The following is a 15,650-nucleotide window of genomic DNA, read 5'->3' as shown; positions in this document are numbered from 1 at the left end:
ATAGGGGAGGGGCGAGCAGACGCGTCCTGCCTCGCCGAAGCGCTCCGCAGCCGGCGGGGCGCAGACGGGCTGGGACGGGTCAGCGCGGGCGCGCGGGGTGAGCGGGCAGCGGTCCGGCGCGCGCAGGGCATCCCCACGCCGAGGCGCGGGACGTGACTCAGGTACTGAGGTGGAGCCGCCGCGCGCGATGCTGCCGACCGCTTGGGCGCCGGGCGCCGCGGGCAGCGCGGGGAGCGCGGGGGTCCGAGCCGGGCGAGCCCGCTCCGGAGCGTCGGGCGGGAGGCGGGCGCGCCTCCGCCCGGTGCCACTCGGGCCGCGGGACGCGCTCGGCGTGGCCGAAGCTTTGTGCGAGCGCGGCGCGGGCGGCGCCGCTGCATCCCTCGCCCCGCGGCTGCGCGGGGGCCCGCTGGGGCGGTGGGCACGGCGCGCTCTGCCCCCGCTCCGCCGGGCTCCTCGCGCGGGACCGGGGGGCCCCGCGGCGGGGCGCCGGCTCCCGCTCCCGGTTCTCCCCGGCGCGAGGGGAGCTGTTCTCAGTCGCTGATGCACGTACTTTAATTCAATTTATTTATCGTAACTCTTGCCTAGGTACAAACCATCTTGACGGGCCCCCGTCTGACACAGTAGCGCGCTACTTGTGGCTTATCTGCTTATATGCCAGCCATTTTAATCAAACATCCATTTCCAAAGACTGCTGTAATTCCCGCTCCCTACAAAAGCATTATCATATTTGCCAATGCCTTCCCTGACCTCCTGTCCTCCCCAATAGGTCCTACCATGATTTTCATTCACCCATTTCGGTTTTCTTTGTTTTATCAGTTTTCTGGCTGTGCTGCATTTGCTTCTCTTAAGGGCTTGCCAGCTTTCACTATTCTCCTATCTCACTGCAAACTCCTGGGGTAAACGAGTAATTCAGTGCTGTTTATAGTTGCTGGTGGTGTTCTATACCAACGCTTGTTATTAATCAGTCTCGGGTTCCCACTTAGCCTCAAACCATTTTGGTGTTGCTTCAGTGCTACAGCTACCCTAACACACATCATGACTTCCTAGCAGACTAGAATGACACAGTAGATTCCCGCTGCAGGTTTATCTGTACAAAAGAATGGTGATCAGTGTCCATTATATTATCAGAGTAAACTGTTCTGCAGGGGAAGTTTAGTTTGCTTGTTTGTTTGTTTTTATAATGAACATGTTAGAACTGTTTTCTTTATATTATCTGTGGAAAATCAGATTATATTATAGCCTTTTTGTTTTTCCTTAATGAGCATGTTACCAGCAAGTACCCCTAGCTTATGGTGGTCTAAAAGCAAAAAAAGTCATGGATCTGCATAATAACTTGAAGATGAAAGACAAATTCTTATTGTGACTTTCTTCTTACCAAGAAAAAAACATCTCTTTTAATCTCAAGATAAATATTTTCCTTAATTACAAATACAACTTGTAACGAACAGTTCAGTCTTCTTGGGTACCGCCTTTGAGACAAATACACTAGTTCCGTAACAATAGCATCATTGACCTCAGTAATTATTGTCTCTATATCAAATGTTCAGTTTCTGAGAATTGGGCTTATTTTTCTGAAACCAATGTTGTTTATTTGTTTGTTTTTATACCACACCTATTACCATAAGTGCAAATTTGTTTCTGTCAGCATCACAGAGGGACCTTGAGACCAGACGACATGTCCTTTCTGTGTGCACAGAAGCAACGACAAACATGACTGAGGTTGTATTTGAATTATCCAGTTGCTTTCAGTATGCTTTCAAAAAAAGAAGTTACAGTATTAAACTTCATTCTTCATGTATCATGAGAATTAATTTCAGCCCTGCAGTTGTGGTGCTTTTGCAATTTGGTTTTCCAGTTGTTTACTGTAGAGAAATTACTTCGTGTAGAAACAAAAACTGATAAGGATAGATAAATACTAATTAAGGATTCAGTCCCATCACCAGCAGTACCTACATGCTTATTTTTGTGGAATACCACGGGACTGGTCTGATATATAAGGTGCTCACATGCATGTGCATTGTATCTCAAGCTGGGCTAGCAAATGTAGCTGAATGTATTGGGAAAAGATCAGCTGGCCCATGGGTATCCTATTACACAATCACTTTTGATAGTGCAGCTGCATAACATGGTATCATACATCGATATATGTGACTTCACACTTCATTCACAATATGTCACCTTAATATCTTTGTAATTTCCCTTGAGTTATACTTCTAACTGAACCACAACAGGTGTACTGTAGTAACAGATTCTGTTTTACCTTTTAAACCGCTGAGTGCCACACCTTAACAAACTTCCACTCCCTCAGAAATAAATATTGCAAAACAATACAAGACTTCACCCTATGACATCCTAAACTAAACAGTTTACCAACTGCTTTATCCAAAAAGCACTTAAATCTACCATCCAAGAGAGCATGTTTCCAAGCACGTTTCCACTGTTTCTAGCAGTGCTGGTGGCAGTGTTCTGCGCTGGTAAGGAAGCCGTATTGCTGCCGCTCAATCTGCTGTTTGTGTGCTTCTTTTTTTTTTTTTTTTCTTTTTTTTTCTTTTTTCTGCGCAGAAGCATTTAGAGTAAGGCAAGTCAAAGACCTTTCCGTGTGGATTACGAGCAGTAGCAAAAAAGTGCTATTTCCCAACAGAGGCAGAGTCCGGTATAGGGGGGCCGTGGCTGCCCCCCGTGTGTGAGGAGGGGCTGGGAGCACGATGGTGGCAGGCGCTGTGCACGGGGGCAGGCACAGAGCCTGAAGCCGAGAAGGCGCCTGCGGGGCGCTCCCCTCCCCGCTGCTGCGGACACACTCTCTGGAGAGGCGGCTGTGAGGCTCAGCGCCCAGTCACCTAACCAAGCGTTTTCAGAGCATTCACAGAGTCGAGTAACAGCATTAATGTCCGGGGCTGTGGCTATGTCCTTACAGGGGACAATCCCTCAGACTGTGCTTTGCTTGCTTTGGTGGATTTGAATTGCCACTGTTGTGACAATGGGAACTCAGGAATGTAAGCCCCCAGGCTCTACACTGAAATGAAAGTTGAGCAGTAGTAGCAAAGGGATTAAGGAGGCAAGGCTGAATGTGGAGACCTTCAAATCCTGGTACCGGCCTGAAGCCAGTGATGGCAGGAACAAAGCCCATCTTGTGGGTGCCTCATGAGCCACTGGTGGAGCACTGCTCATGCACTGGGGCCAGTAGCTCTGCACTCCCAGGTGTGACCCAGATGCTGAAGGAGGAAGCCAGAGGCAGTGATGTTTTGCAGCAGCCGGAGCGGGGCTCTGGCCGGCACCAGCTCTGCTCAATGCCCAGACAGTGCTGTCTGGCCAATGGCAGTTGGGATGCAGGGCAACCCATTGCCCTCACAACACCCTATAAAGAGAGAATCATTATTGCTTTCATTCCATGGATAAGAAACTAAACAAGGATCTCTACCTTGCTCAGCCTGGACTGCCTTTTGTGATTGTACATCTCTCAAGCTAGTGGGGTTCCAGTCTGAACTGGGACTCCTACATGAAAGTTCATGTTTTCTCTTTGATCATCATTATTTATTTCTATCCAGCCTTGAATTCCTAGGCTAGATTTCTAGCAAATCTGTCCTAGTTAAATACATTCTGGAGAAGTTCTCAAGCTACATGGGTCAGCCTACAGACTCACAAATGTCCTTCTCACCCATACTGCTGACGATAAAGTACCGTGTAAAGTTGGTTAAACGCTAATATTAGATTCTTGCCATTTCTATCTGCTGCTTTTTATAATACAAATGTCTTTCTATATATGCACTACAAGCATTGTCACACCAAACCCACCCCTGACCATGCTACCTACAATCACCTCAGATTTCCTTCAGGAACTGTATTAGTTCCCATGGCAACAGCATGAAAACACAGATTTAACTACACTTGCTCCCTTTGTTTCACACATTACCAAAGGAAGAACCCATTTATCATAGAATCATAGAATGCATAGGGTTGGAAGGGACCTTAAAGATCATCAAATTTCAACTCCCCTGCCACGGGCAGGGACATCTTCCACCTGACCACGTTGCTTAAACCCCATCCAACCTGTTCTTAAATACTTCCAGGCATGGGGCATCCACAGCTTTTCTGGGCAATTCCATTCCATTTATGATGGAAGGAATCTGGAATAAATACTGGCAATTCTATCATGTCTGTTTGTGTAGATACTAACGCTCACCTGCAGACAGCTAAATGTGATCCTTTGCCTCTAAACAGGGCTGAACTAGCAAAAACAAAAAGAAAAGCAATCTTTTGCAGTAGTTACGTAGTAGCCTCAAGACGTGGAAGGCTTTGGCAATATCCCCATACCAAGTACTGGAAGCAAAATTATAAGAAAAAAATTGTGCAAATCAACCATGAGCCCACCTCCTCTGGTGCTGGCCCTAGTTTGCACAACCTTACAGAGGAACCTCACTGCTACTTCCTTTTTAGTTCTTCAGGAAGTAAATACAGTCAAGCCTAGTAAGCCACTCTGCAACATGATGAAGGGAACAGGATGAAGTGAATTTCCTGCTCTGTATTTAGAGATGTGGTTCATTTAGCTAAGGTTAGTGGTCTTTTAATTCTGATGTGTTAACATGAGCTATGCATGGATTAAACTAGAAGACCAAGACTGATGTATGAGTGTGTACAAGGTGGCACCTGAGGGTCTGGTATGTTGTTTTATGGTGATTCTTAGCCCTACATGCTAGTAGATACAAAGAAAAGAAGAGTAAATGGATGTTACCGTTTCCCATAGCCTTATTTTTATGAAATGCTGGGAGTAGCGCATGTTCCCCCATGTCTGTAAGTCTGGCCTTTTCACCATAACAGAAAATAAAACCGTCTTAGAGCTTGTTCGTCTTGCGGCAGGCAAAGCTGGTAAGTCACGTAGGCCAGCTGGAACAAAATACTTCGCTTACCGCGTGACCTGCTCCGCTAGGCGCGGAAGAGCACGCGAACGGCCGGTGAGGAGCGTGTTTCTACCTGTCCCGAGCGAACCGGGCTCCGCGCACTGCACGGGGGCCCCGCGTCAACCCTGCCCGCGCGTTCCCGCCGCGCACCAGGGAAGGCGCGCTGCAGGGCGGAGCGCCGTGCCCGCCCGGCGCGGTCGGCTGCGCCTGCTGCAATTACGGGAGGCGCCCCGCCCGCACGCCCGCCCAGTCACGTCCTTCACGTCTCAGTGCGGCGGCCTCCGGCGCGCGCGCTGCCGTGGAGGCTCGCGACGCCGCACGTCGCAGCGGCGGGGTCACGCGGGGGCGCGGCGACTGGTCCCGCCCCGCGGGCGCCGCCCTGTGCCACCGCCGGCGGTCCGCGGCCGGGGGCGGGGCCTCGGCCGGGGAAGCGCCCCGACAGGCCCGGCCCGACCCCCGCGGCGCCAGGGGGGAAGCGGCTCCGCGCGTTCCCTGCTCGGAGGCTGGTAGCCTAGCGGAGCCAGAGTGGGAAGGAGCCGGGCCTTCCTCCGGGCCGGGTTTGCGGTGTGCCGGCTGCCGAGTTAGCTTCCTGCTCCCCTGGAGAAACTCCGAGAAGCTTTGGCACTTCTTTTCTGGAAGGAACAAGCGTGCTGCCGAATAGCTTTTGAGGGTGATTTGGCTCAAAAGTCGCCTGCCGCTGAGATTGTGTGGATGTACTTTACTCTCTGGGTCACGTAATTCCTAGCGCACAACGATCGTTAGGCAGACCTGTGTTTCTCAAAGCAGAAGCATTGTTTGGTGATGAACATCCTCTCTGACGTGCAGCCGTGCTTGCATCCCTCTTTTAGGTAGTACTATAGAGGAACATTGAGCCAACAGGAGTATTAATTGTCCTGTAAAGAAATTGCCACATTTTATTCACACAAGATTTTATATATAATTTTTCTGAAGTTTCACTTTACAAGCCAAGTCTTCTGTAATAAGGATACCTTACAGAAACTTAATTGATGTGATACCTAATATCTCTCTGCTGTCTTCACTTAACGGTAACACTCTTTCTGCCTTTTCAGTATTCTCTTTTCCTCTTTTAAAGCTTTGTGGCATTTCTGTGTAGTACATAAAATTCTCACAAGAAAAAAATGTAGTTATTAAGGAGCTCGTGGCTACAAATAGAAGGTGTAGAAGATAAGATTCAGTAAATAAAATATTAGAAAATTAAACTGATACTGTAATAACAACAGTAGAAAGCATTGCATCAGGCACACAGTAAAACTGAACATTGCTGAAGTTACTAACTCCAATCTTCCACAAAAACTGCCCATGCTGATTTTCATTGCACTTTAGCTTAGGTGCTTATATCATCTGTGGAAACTAATAGCTCATGGAAATTTCCAAGAGATGTCCATCTTTTCAAGATACCTGTGCATCAAGGCTGTATTGTTGACCTCAGAAAATCCATTTGTCCAGTGTTACACAAAACACTTGTGATGCACTGGGATTTTGCATCCAGGTCTTCTAAGTGAATAGTCCAAGAGTTTCATGTAAAAGGTCTTGTGACAAAGATCCCAGACTTTAATGCAGTAGTTACATATTTATGAAAGTTGAATACATCACTGAATTGCTGTAATGGCTGTGTTTTTTCAATGAAATGGTGGTTCAGTTGAAACACAGGTTTGATTTTGGGACAGCTGTGAAGGGATGTTAATTAAAAATTCTACTGTCTCATTTTTGTGTCATTTTTTGTAGATTTGTAAGCCTTAACAAGGAATAGTTAAAAAGCACTGCATCTTCAAGATTTCTGTTTAAAATAGTCTAATATCTTGTTTGTAACTTTAATTGTAGTGCAGGTTCTGCCTATTTTGGGTAGATAATTGCCCCCAATGTCTGTAAACTAATTGTTTCTTGTTTCTTAGGGAACACTCTTCAGCTTTGTCATGGGAGCTGTAGTAGCTGATGATGGTCCATCTGGTGTTAAAGCCCCTGATGGAGGCTGGGGCTGGGCTGTCCTTTTTGGCTGTTTTATCATCACAGGATTCTCCTATGCCTTTCCTAAGGCAGTTAGTGTTTTCTTCAAAGAACTTATCCGTGAATTTGGTATTGGATATAGTGACACTGCATGGATTTCCTCCATTTTGTTGGCCATGCTTTATGGAACAGGTAGGTAGTTCTCTGGTTTTGAACCACTGTTGCATCATACAATGTTTGTAAATCATATGGAGATTCACAGTGTGAATCATGATGGTGTGTTATTACGTACAAGTAAGGCATTCAAAGAATTATTGTTAAGCACATAAATTCAGAAATTATTTAGGCACATACAGCTTCCATATAAAATTAAATCTCTGTAACTTCGTAACTAAAGACTCCATAACTAAAGATGATGGAAAAGAAAAATTGCATGACGTTGTAAATGAAAAAGATGAAGTATTTGACTCTAGAGAAAAGCACAACCTTCTGGATTGGCCTCACAGTGTGGGCAAAGTAAGGAAAGAAATGTGAACTGACATGAAATCAATTGCAAAAATTGGCTTATCTTAACAACTGTAACTTGGTCTTCTTGGCTAGGTCCACTCTGTAGTGTATGCGTCAATCGCTTTGGCTGTCGCCCTGTCATGCTGGTGGGTGGCCTTTTTGCATCAATGGGAATGGTGATAGCCTCCTTCTGCACAAGCATCGTTCAGATCTACCTAACTGCAGGTGTGATAACTGGTAAGTAATGTGCATGATTGAAAATGACTTAGCTAATGTGTTTGCTTTAGGCTGAAGTTCATATAAATGACAAATATCTAAACTATTGGGATCATCTACATGGGCTTTTATAAAGACAGCAGATAAATTTGGATTTAATTATTATATTTTTTAATGGATATTATCTTTTCTGGTATGTTTAACAGCCACTGCTGTTATCAGTGAAGTGAAACCATAGAGTATAATAATAGAGGTGAAATTCTCTTACAAATGTTACCTGAGAGTTCTTTTGTCCAGTTGAAGAAAAACCTATCTTACACTATGAATCAGATACCATGCAATTAATTTTTTTAAAGCAATATTGGAAGGCGGTATTGATTTTTTTTTGTACATTCTATTACAGGTTTGGGTCTGGCACTCAACTTTCAGCCTTCACTCATCATGTTAAACCGTTACTTTGATAAACGCCGGCCCTTAGCCAATGGGCTGTCTGCTGCTGGGAGCCCAGTGTTTCTTTGTGCCCTTTCACCATTGGGGCAGATACTTCAACATGAATACGGCTGGAGAGGAGGATTCCTTATACTGGGTGGGATGCTGCTCAACTGTTGTGTATGTGGAGCACTAATGAGACCTTTGGAGCCACCCAAAAAGCCTGACGCTACCAAAGAACCTGCTGAGAAGAAAGCAAAGAAAAAACTTCTGGATTTCAGTGTATTTAAAGATGGCGGCTTTGTAATCTACACGCTAGCAGCATCTATCATGGTGCTTGGACTCTTTGTTCCCCCAGTTTTTGTTGTGAGTTATGCCAAGGATTTAGGGTATCAGGACACCAAAGCAGCATTTCTTCTGACTATTCTGGGATTCATTGATATTTTTGCTCGGCCTATTTGTGGAATGGTAGCTGGTCTCAAGTGGGTTAGACCACGCTGTGTCTACCTCTTCAGTTTTGCTATGATTTTTAATGGCTTTACAGATCTCATGGGTTCTATGTCTGTTGATTATGGTGGCCTGGTGGTCTTTTGCATTTTCTTTGGCATTTCTTATGGAATGGTAGGTGCTCTTCAATTTGAAGTTCTCATGGCTATTGTTGGTACCCAGAAGTTTTCCAGTGCTATTGGTTTAGTTCTCCTGGCAGAAGCTATGGCTGTTCTAATTGGCCCACCATCAGCAGGTAAATATTCAATTCCAGCATTCAAAATCATTTGTGTTGCATCTATTTATACAAATTGGATGATAAAGGAGAAAAAAGACAGTATGAGGCACTCAAGAAGTGCATATTTTACTCATGCTTGCACATGCTTACACAACTTTCTGCAGCTGCAATCAGAAACACTCCAAAACAGAGCGGGATGATCCTTCTTGGATCTATTTCAGGATCGGTTGAATTGCCATCTGGAGATGCTACTCTTTCTTCCCTCTAAGCATGAACTGGACCTCTTATTAGATGGCATTGTATGAGATAAGTTTCACACAGAGTGAATAAATTTGATGAAGTTCAGACCTCTTTGGATTTGGAATTCAGAGTGTGAAACCTGTCAATTTTTGTTGGAAAGTACTAGGATAGATTCTGTATAACCATGGTAGATTTGAAGGAGGAAAAGCTTCAGAAGATAAAGAAGAGGAAAAAAAAACTTACAAGGAAAAAACCTCAGGAAGGTACACTGACTGCTTCTGCTGCACATCTCACAACCCAAGAATAAGGGAACATTGCAAAATATTATTTTACCATAATTTGAATCCAAAATCACAAATTCATTATCAAAGTACATAAATTTAACAGACACTGCACTGCAAATAACAACAGTTCACTGTTGTAGAATGTTTACAGTTTACACCAGACACTGAAAAACACCTATTGTCTTTGTTGTGACAGAATCCTTCATGCAAAAAACAGTACTGTACTTTGCTTCCTCTGATCTTCAGGTTTAAAGGGAAACTTTCTTCACATCCTTTCTCCTCTTCTTTCACCTTCACCCAGTCTAAAGCATCAGAAGCAGTCAGTTACCCCAGGCTGCCTATTAAATAAGACTTGCAGTTTAGCAGGCCATTTTACTCCACAGACATTTGCACTGCCTGTGTAGAAAGGAAGTTGGGCGAGGAAGCTGACCGTACGGATTCTGGCCATGGATTTTGATCTGAAATACGTGATACTTGTCTCATCTCTTGCATATGAAGACTGTGCTGGTTTTATTTCAGCTGAATTGCATGATAGTGTGTGTGCGAGAAATATTTTGTTATGAGCTTGTTAAAGTGGTATTTCAAAAACTTGGTTATAGTTATGGTACTTCTAGACAGGAGGCATTCGAATTTTTAAAATGCAGAGAAAAATTCTTTGCAAGATAATCACTTTTGTCATTTACCTGGAATATTGTCTTTTTCAGGAAAACTCTTGGATGTAACACGGAGGTACATGTTTGTTTTTATTATTGCTGGAATTGAAGTTACCACCTCAGCACTTGTATTGGCCTTGGGAAATTTCTTCTGCATTAAGAAAAAATCAGAAGAACCACATACAAAAGAAGCAGCAGCCGAAAGAGAGGAACTAAACAAATCTGAAGACAAAACTCCTGAAGATGCCAAGGTGGACTCTATTGAAGTGGAACAGTTTCTAAAAGATGAGCCTGAAAAAAATGGCGAAGTTGTAACTAACCCAGAAACCTGTGTGTGAGTGTGGCAGAAAACTGACAAAGTCTTTAGAAGAGAGTCAAAGATTTTCAGTGCTATTTATTTTAGAAATAGAACTAGTTTAGGGCTGGGCCATCTGCTTTATTAACTGGAGGACAGTCAGCTGATGAAGTCTCTCTAAAAGCTGATTTATTAGACAACCTGTTATCAGAAAATTAGCTTTATCGGTAAAAGGTGAAACAGTGTGGTTATACTTTTTATGTAAACTAAAAAGCTTTTATAAACACAAGTAGAATCTTGCTATGCATCACCAGAAACTGTTCACTTGTAAGAGATGTAGGAAGAATATATCTTAAAAAAAGTGGCACTATATGTATGCTTTCAGACAATATGGATGAAATTGCTGTGTTGTGCAGCTAAATGTAACTTCCCTTGCTGTGTTCTTTGTGAAGGAGAATGAGATGGAGAAAAATCTCAGGAACTTAAACGGTCTCCGTTAGGTCTTTGAATTTCTTACTTTTTTAGATTTTCAGATTAATTGGCTCAGCCCTAATATAATTTTGATATCTGTTACTTTGATTTATTCCAACGTATTTCTATGAGTTTTGTCTAAACATGTAACCTTTGTAATTATCATCTGGAAACACTGTATACAGAAAGGCACATTGCTGAATACTGTCTTCAGCAGATTACACAAGTGGTATTCCTAGGTAATGCTGAAAGAAAAATAAAATGAGCAGATTCAATCCCAACAGACAATAAGCAAAGTTAACCTCCATTCACATACAGTTTTTAGTGCAGTTTCCCTGTAACATTTGAAAATATTACAAGTAATATCCAGAAGATGGAAATTAGGTTTTCTAGAATCTTCTGAAAGAGTATCCATTTTGTATATAAAAGAAACATTTTAAGTGTCCAGATCACATCTAATGAGATAGATGTATGTTTGTTAACTGAGGGAAAAGGTTGAGGCTACTTTGAAACATGTTAGCTGTCTTTGAAATGCCATGTTAGCAACATAGGAAGGACTTAACATACTGGTTTTTTTTTGTTTTTAAATTTTTATTATTTTATTTTTACCCCACTTCCTTATCCTTTTGCTTAATCTGTAGAAGTTCAGGGTGCCATTCTTGTTGTTTGAGGAAACATCGTGGAACTGTTGATCGCATTTATGACAGCACTGCATAGGAGCCCATCAAGAATGGGGTCTGCTCTACTACTTGTTCATTGCACAAAGAGCACAGGGAGTCTGTACAGTCCTTAAAACTCTAACATTGGATGAAGAGGAAACAGAAAGAGATCAGACAAGGCAGTGACAGCAGATTTGAAAGAGAAAAGATTAATTGTGAAGACTTTGGATTGAGAAGAAAGGTAAAAGGAAGGCATTCTACATTTTCCACTTTTTTTTTCCAACCAAATACATAGAAGAAATGTAATCTTCTCTACAAAATCATGCTACTTCAACCCAGCTTTTCAGATATGTTTATAAAAAGCTCTGTAGGATTTGTGACTGCAGTAACAATCTTCAAAACAGGCTTACTTGTAATGGATTCATTTTTTCTTCTTGGTAGCAGGAACAATGGCTTTGACGTTCCACTTCTCTTATTAATTAAAATATGTAAGACACTAATCCCTAAACCTCTGTATCCCTGCATAACAAAGTAACATCATTAGTTGTCTCATACTTTATCATTTTAGCAGAAACAAAGTAAAACTAAGGAAGGCCCAAAACCATGAACCATTCCCTAATTTATTTTGCATACCAGCTTCCACTCTGATAATTTTTTCAAAATGGTTTTGTATTGTTAAGACAAATTTGCACAGAAATTGAAATCTTAGGATCATGTTCTCCCCCCCCCCCCTTTTGGATTGTTCTTAAATGGAAACGGATGCTGTACTAAACTAAAAGGTTTATATTGTATATAGTACATTAAAACTTTTTTTTTTTTTTAATTTCCTATTTATCAGCAGAAATTGCACTGGCATGTCCAAGTTACCAGAATTTAGTCATATAACTTAGCTCCAGTTTGCCAAAGATTAAATCAGCACGTGGAATACTACTCTGCTAGCCCCAGAAGGTCACCATGTCAAAGGGCAAGAGGAAAATGGAAACCACAGAGGCTGTTTCAGATGATAAAATAAGGCCAAATACAGCTTGCGGATTGAAGTTTTGCATTCCATTTCAAAAAGTAAAAACTAGAAACCTTCCAAATGTGAATGCAGATTCTGAAATAGTCATTTTTGTCCTATTATGGGTTTTGATCAACAAATTTCTTTGCTATACTGTTATCATGGAACTAGTTGTTTCTGTGACCTTAGGGTTTGGTACAATTTTAAATACATTCTGCAGGAATTGGGACTTGACGATCCCTGTAGTCCCTTCCAAATCAGGATATTGTGATTCTAAATTGTTCTAAATTCACATGTTCTGTGATTCTAAATTCAGATTTTAACTTCTGTAAAATTTTGGCTTATACTGACTTCATGGACTATGTTTCATTCTCCATAGATAACTTCACAGTTAAGATGGAAACCAGAAATGTTAAGTTACACTTTTACATGACTGGGGCAGATGAGGGAGCTATTAAGACAAGGGAAAAACATTTCAGCAAGACCCCTTAAAAGCATGTACCCAACTGCTTCTACAGCCATGGCCACAAAGGCCTCTATATTGAGCTCCTCCTCCCCCCCGATGTAAAAAAAAAAAAAAAAAAAGCAGCAATTCATCAGACTCCCAGTGCTGTCTAAGAACAACAGCTATAAACTTACATACAGAAGGAGAAGACTGTATCTGAATCCCTTTCTCTTGGCAAGATTAGCCTGCTTCTCATTAATTTTATTCTGCTTATAAATTCACAAAGAATTGCTTTTAAACCCCTCCAGGTATTTTGGTACAGTACTTCTTTAATCTCAACTCTGTAGAGATGCAAATCCCGTATGTGCAGTTTGTGAGATGTTCTCTTTCATTTATTTTGAGAATGGGGGTGGTCAGAGTCAGAAAGCATTGCTAAAGAGAATAATTGCTTGGAGGCACAAGCAGAATAGTGCCGTGCAACGTAGATGTAGATGAACCTTTGTTCAGCCTTCACCTATTAAAAATTTTGAGATTTGAAAACTGAAAAGAAAGGTTGGAAGACAGGTAATTATACAACTGAATTACCAAGCATTTCAACAACAACATTATAAGTTGCTCTTGCATCTGCTACTGGTACATATATAATTATTTTTTTACATGTAGTTCATGAATCTATTTAAGAAGTCTGTAAGAGAAACAACTGAAATCCGAGATACAAAATATCTAACTAGTATAATACAAAACAGCTGAAAAACTGTTTTCACAGATTATTTCTCTGAAACTAACTGTCTCTTAGTGCACAGGCTAGCATAATGCTGAATGTTTTTTAGATCTCTGTACATTCTATAAATTGTGAGCTATAAGAATTATGGTTAAAATATTCTATGCTTGATAACATAATGGATCTTAGGCCCATAATTTCTTAATACAAAAAGAGGGTGTGTGTATACATGCCTGTAACGCAGAGAATATATCAACAGGTGAGCACCTATGTACGTATGTATCAAACATGCAAAATACAAAGTAGAGTGGAAAAGAGATCTGTTTACTGGACAATGAGCAATCCATAGCTGAAACTATTTTATTCTTCCTCCTACACAAACATAAGTTTACTTTTTGTTGTTGTTATTGTTACTTCTCAATAAAAGATCTTGATTAGAACCCGCAAGACCCCTGCAGAACTAAAAATCTTGAAGTCGTGGAGCTTTCTGTTTAAAATCACAGTCTCTGATTTTTTTTTTTTTTTTGGTCCTTATATACATTACAGCAAGTCTTCAGTAGTACCAGCTGCTATAGCAGCTAGTTCCCTAAAGCTGAGAATTGAGAAATTGAGATAGTATGAAAGACTGGACAGTTCTTGTGCTTGTTATTAAATCCCACCCAAACATGTGTTAGGTGATGTAACATCATTCTCTAAGAAGAAATGAAAGATTCCAAAAATCAGTCGCTCAAACTTAAAAATTAAATTCCCAAGTACACTCATGTATGTACCTTTGTTACCTGCCAAAGAAAAGTTTAAATTTTGTAGGCAATCATAAATGGAGCGTTTTCAGGAGCATGCAAACTCTTAGATTTTAGATGGTAAGTACTGATTTATGTATGCCTGTCTGTCTCTCTGCTACTGTTTTCTTGGGGATTATGGGAGTACACTTCAGTTTTGTCCAAGTAAGATGACTTTTTATTTCCTGTTAATGCACTTTAATGTTATATGTACATTTATACCTGGATTTGTTTTATGCTTTTCTAGTAAACGGTTGCAAATATAGTGAATAAATATTTATTTGGTTGTCAGTAACTGTGGACATGAGAAAACAAGCTTAGAAAAAAATACCTTTAATGCCCAGATTTGGAAATTGGGTTCCATTTGCACATGCTCACATAGCCATACAAATGCAGTGTGCTTACAGAGAAAAATAAAATTAACGGGAAACAGTGAGCTGTCAGGCAGACAGAATTTGATGTATGCAAGGGGACTGCTTTTGCAATGACTCAGAGTTTGACCACTTCTAAAATGGAAATGGGCTCCCTTCTGCAAATGATTCTGAACATCACTTTTAAGCATCAACTTATTTAAAATAATAGCTATTAATTTTCTGGTGCTTCACTTAGTTTTTCTTGTCCTCTACAGAGTGCTCCAGGTTTCATTTGCAGGTGAAGTTTTACAAGTTGCTTTGACTTATAAAGCCCTAAATATTTTGAGTACTGACCTGTCAGTAAGTTGTCTTTATCATCAAGTGATACCCTTTAGCATGCTCTTTAGAACTTGAAAGCTCCTAAAAAATATTGCCTCATAATGTATTTATCTTGGTATTTTTTGGATACCCAGCTGAGACTGCCTCCTCAAAGTATATTTTCAAGGCTGCACATATGTGCATCAAAATTACAGTCTTTTCAATGCAGTGAAAGAAGCATTTTGCTATCTAGAAGCATGGATACTCGGGAAGTTTACATCTATTTGTGCCTAACACTAAACACCTCTGCTGAGCAATCTGGGAAAAATCTCTTCATCTTCAAAAGTTTCTGTGTATTTACACTTTGAAGATCCTAGGTCTAGTTTACATAAAATGTATGTTTGAATAAATGCATGATTACTTTTTTTTTAATTATTATTTTTTTAGTTTAGTCAGAAGTGGTAAGACTTCAGGTTTAATCAAATGCTTTGCTACCTTACTGGCCACCTCAAGCCATGTCCTACTACAAGAACGAATGTTACTGGCTGGACCAAAAAGACAGACTTTACTAGCACACAGTCACAGCACATCCTTGTGAAGGAAAACCACAGCTTATCTTTGCATCTGGTACTCTCTGAAGTCTGAAACGAGTCCAGCCATTCACTGCAGAGGAAAATGGGCATGATCTGAACTGCA

General features: G+C 41.5%; 2 protein-coding genes across 3 annotated transcripts in view; one reads left to right on the top strand and one right to left on the bottom strand.

Annotated features, from left to right (window-relative positions):
* The first annotated feature begins 2 nt into the window (after positions 1 to 2).
* Positions 3 to 14,548, top strand: SLC16A3 (solute carrier family 16 member 3). 2 transcript variants are annotated; one of them, XM_080560323.1, is made up of 5 exons: positions 3 to 161; positions 6,809 to 7,052; positions 7,461 to 7,604; positions 7,987 to 8,754; positions 9,965 to 14,548. In XM_080560323.1, exons 2-5 carry the CDS (start codon positions 6,830 to 6,832, stop codon positions 10,249 to 10,251), a joined length of 1,422 nt encoding a protein of 473 aa, XP_080416449.1. In that variant the 5' UTR covers positions 3 to 161; positions 6,809 to 6,829; the 3' UTR covers positions 10,252 to 14,548. The 2 variants fall into 2 exon arrangements, with proteins under 2 accessions (XP_080416449.1, XP_080416450.1); XM_080560324.1 differs by lacking the exon at positions 3 to 161 and adding an exon at positions 477 to 4,549.
* Positions 12,785 to 15,650, bottom strand: part of CSNK1D (casein kinase 1 delta) — a 28,433-nt gene continuing 25,567 nt past the window's right edge. Inside the window, exon 10 of the mRNA XM_080560325.1 lies at positions 12,785 to 13,323. The gene's annotated coding sequence lies outside the window, so the exon portion shown is untranslated. The remainder of the gene's footprint in view (positions 13,324 to 15,650) is intronic.

The sequence above is a fragment of the Anser brachyrhynchus genome (assembly GCF_964034855.1).
Source record: "Anser brachyrhynchus genome assembly, chromosome: 18".
In the NCBI taxonomy this organism is placed as follows: domain Eukaryota; kingdom Metazoa; phylum Chordata; class Aves; order Anseriformes; family Anatidae; genus Anser; species Anser brachyrhynchus.
The sequence above is the reverse complement of the archived record's forward strand: the minus strand, read 5'-3'. Positions and strand labels throughout refer to the sequence as shown.

Excerpts from the sequence above, each read along its gene's own strand:
- SLC16A3 (XM_080560323.1), top strand. The coding sequence starts at position 6,830 with ATGGGAGCTGTAGTAGCTGATGATGGTCCATCTGGTGTTAAAGCCCCT. Across the intron at positions 7,605-7,986 it reads AACTGCAGGTGTGATAACTG|GTTTGGGTCTGGCACTCAAC; the intron begins GTAAGTAATGTG and ends ATTCTATTACAG. Across the intron at positions 8,755-9,964 it reads AATTGGCCCACCATCAGCAG|GAAAACTCTTGGATGTAACA; the intron begins GTAAATATTCAA and ends TGTCTTTTTCAG.